Raw genomic sequence first — 3,674 nt, forward strand, 5'->3', positions numbered from 1 at the left:
TAAAATGCCATGAGCATCACATAATTCCATGAGGGCCACTATAGTAGGCAAGTTCAGAGGAGCAAAATAAAATCTCATTGCATATGGACTTAAATGATAGAAGAAAATTGTATTTTATCTGGTAGACAATGAACAATAGAAGGCTTTGCAGCAAAGAAGGAATCTGAACAGAAGTGTGCTTTAAGAAGATATCTGTGGCTGTTGTCTGCTCACAATGGAATGGAGAAGGGACTTCGGACAGCAGCTCTTAGGAAGCCCCTCCCAGTGTGGAAAAGGAATGGAGAAGAGAGAATGAAAGGTTTCCAGAAGCAAGAATTCAGGAGATTTGATTGACTATGGAAGGAGGAAAAAAAGGAATCACCTAGGGTCTTCTGTGTCTAAATCCATACTGCCTCTTGTCATCCTTTTCCTTTAATATACACTTATGTTCCAGCTTCATTCACTGCATACAAAAAATGATCATTTAGGTTGCATTCTGATCAGTGCCTGCTTAATAATGAAACTTAGAGTTATTTGTTTAGGGAAAAAAAGCACAGACAAAATATTTTATAATATCTATAATAAATGCAAAGAAATCAATACAAACAAAACTTGGCTTTAGCAAACTGTACATACATAAATATCTTTTTGTTTAAACTATAACATTCAACTTTTTTCACATAAAGCCTTCCATGATCTTATTTATTACATCTAATTTTTCTTTATACCTCTAAAAAAAGTGCCTTTTAGATTTACAGCTTGTGCTTCTAAAGCAAAGGTTAAAACATCATGCCCCAAAGGAAAACAAGGTAAAAAGGAAGCTGCCATATAAGCTCTTAAAAATTGTATGTTACAAGGTTCTAAAATCTCTTCAGCACTGGTTGGTTGGTAGATTGTACGACACTGACATGGTGCTTGGGAGGGTCGTTTATCTGATGGTTGGAGCAGCACCACGGGAAAGCTGCCCAGATGGTCTACTGAAGTTCTTGGCTATGCATAGAATGGGCCAAGGGCCCAGAATTCATGAGTCCAGGGAACTTTGGGGGTCCTTACTCAATCTCTTTAGTGCTAAGGTTCAGAGTCTCAAACCAGGTTTCTTCCAAACCTTCTTGTCATCTGTTTGTTCTCCCGTCACTGTTTATCCTCCACCTCCAAAGCCATGATTTGCACACATGTGATCTGGAGGAGGGCTAAAGCTGCCACACTGAGGGCTTTTGACAAGACCAAGGTCCTCTTGTTGATAGTTTGGGATTGCTTATGACCCGATCCTCCTTATGCTACCAGCACTTCTGCAGATGGCATCTGCTTAGTTCAGAGTGGAGGAGGGCCATTCGTGTATCTGAGCATGGGGTGGAATGACCGGGCAAAGTTGTTGGAGAGGGCACAGCTGTAGTCTTCCTCTGACATTGGTACAAGGCAGGCGAGCCCGATGAGGAGCAGCAAGAGAAGCTGAAGGGGAAGAGCTGCTCGGAGGACTCTGAACAGGAAGGCGCGGCTGGACCGACCTGGCCCAGGCTCAGAAAGGGAGGAATCGGAGCCACCTTTTGTGGACCTGAGAGAAGAATGGACATAAATAACTCAGATAACTCCAGTGTTGGATGGACGCTGCTTTTTGCCTCTGCACCTTCCTGGAAGCTAAAGGGCCATGCCAAGCACACCCCAGCCTGGCGATCAGCTGCCAGCCTTCCACCGTGTGCCCAGGTCACCCCCACCACCAAATGAAGTTGTTGGAAACTGCACTGATGAGAAATAAACATTTAGTCAGTCAACTAAACGTAACTAATTGGGTTCAAATTCTATTCCTTTTATCCCTTACTTTGGTGAAGCATTTTCTATCAACGAAAATAAATGCTCTATACACATTCTACCAGCATAAATTAAGTAGATCCAAATAATTAAAATGTAGATATTTGATGAAGTACATTTTTGTTTTCAGAATATCAGGAACATTGTTAAGCAAAATTAGTTGCTGTCAGAATCATACCAAGTATCCCATCTAGCCATCCTGGATTTGCCAAAATCCATGCAGCGAAAATAAAAACAGTCTTAGTCATTTTGCACAGACCCACAAAAGCTTCATTAATCACAGAGTATACCCTGGTTTCATCTTGCACTGAATCAGCATCAGGCCCTGACATTAGTAGGTTCCAAAGCTGTACGAACAAGGAATAGCAGTGGGGTTTGTCTACAGAACACTAATGTTGTATGATGTAGATGCTAGGCTGATCCTATCACTGACATCGTTACTTTGGAAAATGGACACCATTTTCTGAGGAGGATGGACTGTCATCCTGTAGCCCCTTCTACACTCAAAGTGACAAGTTTTCCTGGAGGATGGACTGTCATCCTGTAGCCCCTTCTATGCTCAAAGTGACAAGTTTTTCTATTTCACTTTTATCTTCCTTTTAAACAGTGCATTAGAGACTGAGTACAGGTTTCAGAACTCTTAAGAAGGACTGCCTGGAAAATACGGGATCTGGAAGTAGATTCTGAGTTGGGTGCTACTGTTTTCTTTTTGTGAACAGCCATTAACTTTTTTAGTTACTAGTAGAAAAGATGAAGAAAGAAATGTTGTTTACAACAGGCATCTGGTGTACACACAGACCCATACAACATTGAATGAGCAAAAATAAGAGATATAGCCAAAAGAAACATTCCCTTACAACTAGTATAAATTCCCTAAGGGTTTTAATATCACCAAGGATAAGGACATTGAATGTGAGGCTACTGGAATAATATGAGCGTGTGAAAGCTGTATTGGTAACTGTAGGTTTGGCCCAGAAGAAAGCACTATGTTTGCAGCTCACCTGTTAGCTGTTAATTGCTGAAGACAGATTATCCTAATATCAGTGGGGGATGAGGAGTGACACCTGAGAAAATGAATGTTAAAATAAAAAACAGAAAGAATCCCCTAGAAGGGAACAGAGGGAGTATTCAAAACTCTTTTATTAAACCATCAAAGAAAAATGGGAGAGGGCCCGGCACAGTGGCTCCCGCCTGCAATCCCAGCACTTTGGGAGGCTGAGGTTGGCGGATCACTTGAAGCCAGGAGTTCAAGCCAGCCTGGCCAAAATGGTAAAAATACAAAAATTCGTCCAGCATGGTGGCATATGCCTGTAGTCCCATTTACTTGGGAGGCTGAGGCAGTAGAATCGCTTGAACCCAGAAGCCGGGGGCTGCAGTGAGCTGTGATTGCAGCACCACTGCACTCCAGCCTGGTCAACAGAGCGAGACTCTATCTCAAAAAAAAAAAAAAAAAAAAAAAAAAAAAAGGGAAACAAACAGATTTGTTTGGCAAAAACCCCAAGAAGCAGCCCTGCACCACACAGTGTTTCTAGTATACTTCTTGTGGTGTAAGGAAAAATCAAATCACTGGCTTAAATTGGAAGCATGTTCTTTTCTGAAGTCCACACAACTAACGGCAGTGCAATGTAACCTTGAACAACTCGCTTCATTTCTAGGTGCCGACCTCTTGGCTAACCTCTTCAGATTAGAATAGATGGTCTTCCAACTTTTAAGTTCCCTGTTTAATGTTTTGTCTTCTACTGATTTGTCAGTATAAATAATCTCCCAAGAAGTCACAAGAGCTCAATCACCATCTAGTGGTCAAACTGATTAACCGCCCTTGTGCTAAGACCAACGAGTTATTCCTAATAAGCTGAAAAGGAAAAAAAAAAAAAAAAAAAAAAAAAAAA

At 41.3% G+C, this 3,674-nt stretch overlaps 1 protein-coding gene across 1 annotated transcript in view; it reads right to left on the reverse strand.

Moving 5' to 3' along the window:
- Window positions 1-542: 542 nt before the first annotated feature.
- The window catches only part of SYNE1 (spectrin repeat containing nuclear envelope protein 1), a 286,149-nt gene continuing 283,017 nt past the window's right edge, over window positions 543-3,674 (reverse strand). The window contains 1 exon segment of the mRNA XM_017887615.1: window positions 543-1,531. Coding sequence (XP_017743104.1) covers window positions 1,291-1,531 — 241 coding nt within the window. The 3' untranslated portion in view covers window positions 543-1,290.

The sequence above is a fragment of the Rhinopithecus bieti genome, unplaced genomic scaffold, assembly GCF_001698545.2.
Source record: "Rhinopithecus bieti isolate Rb0 unplaced genomic scaffold, ASM169854v2 scaffold_16097, whole genome shotgun sequence".
Taxonomy (NCBI): Eukaryota; Metazoa; Chordata; class Mammalia; order Primates; family Cercopithecidae; genus Rhinopithecus; species Rhinopithecus bieti.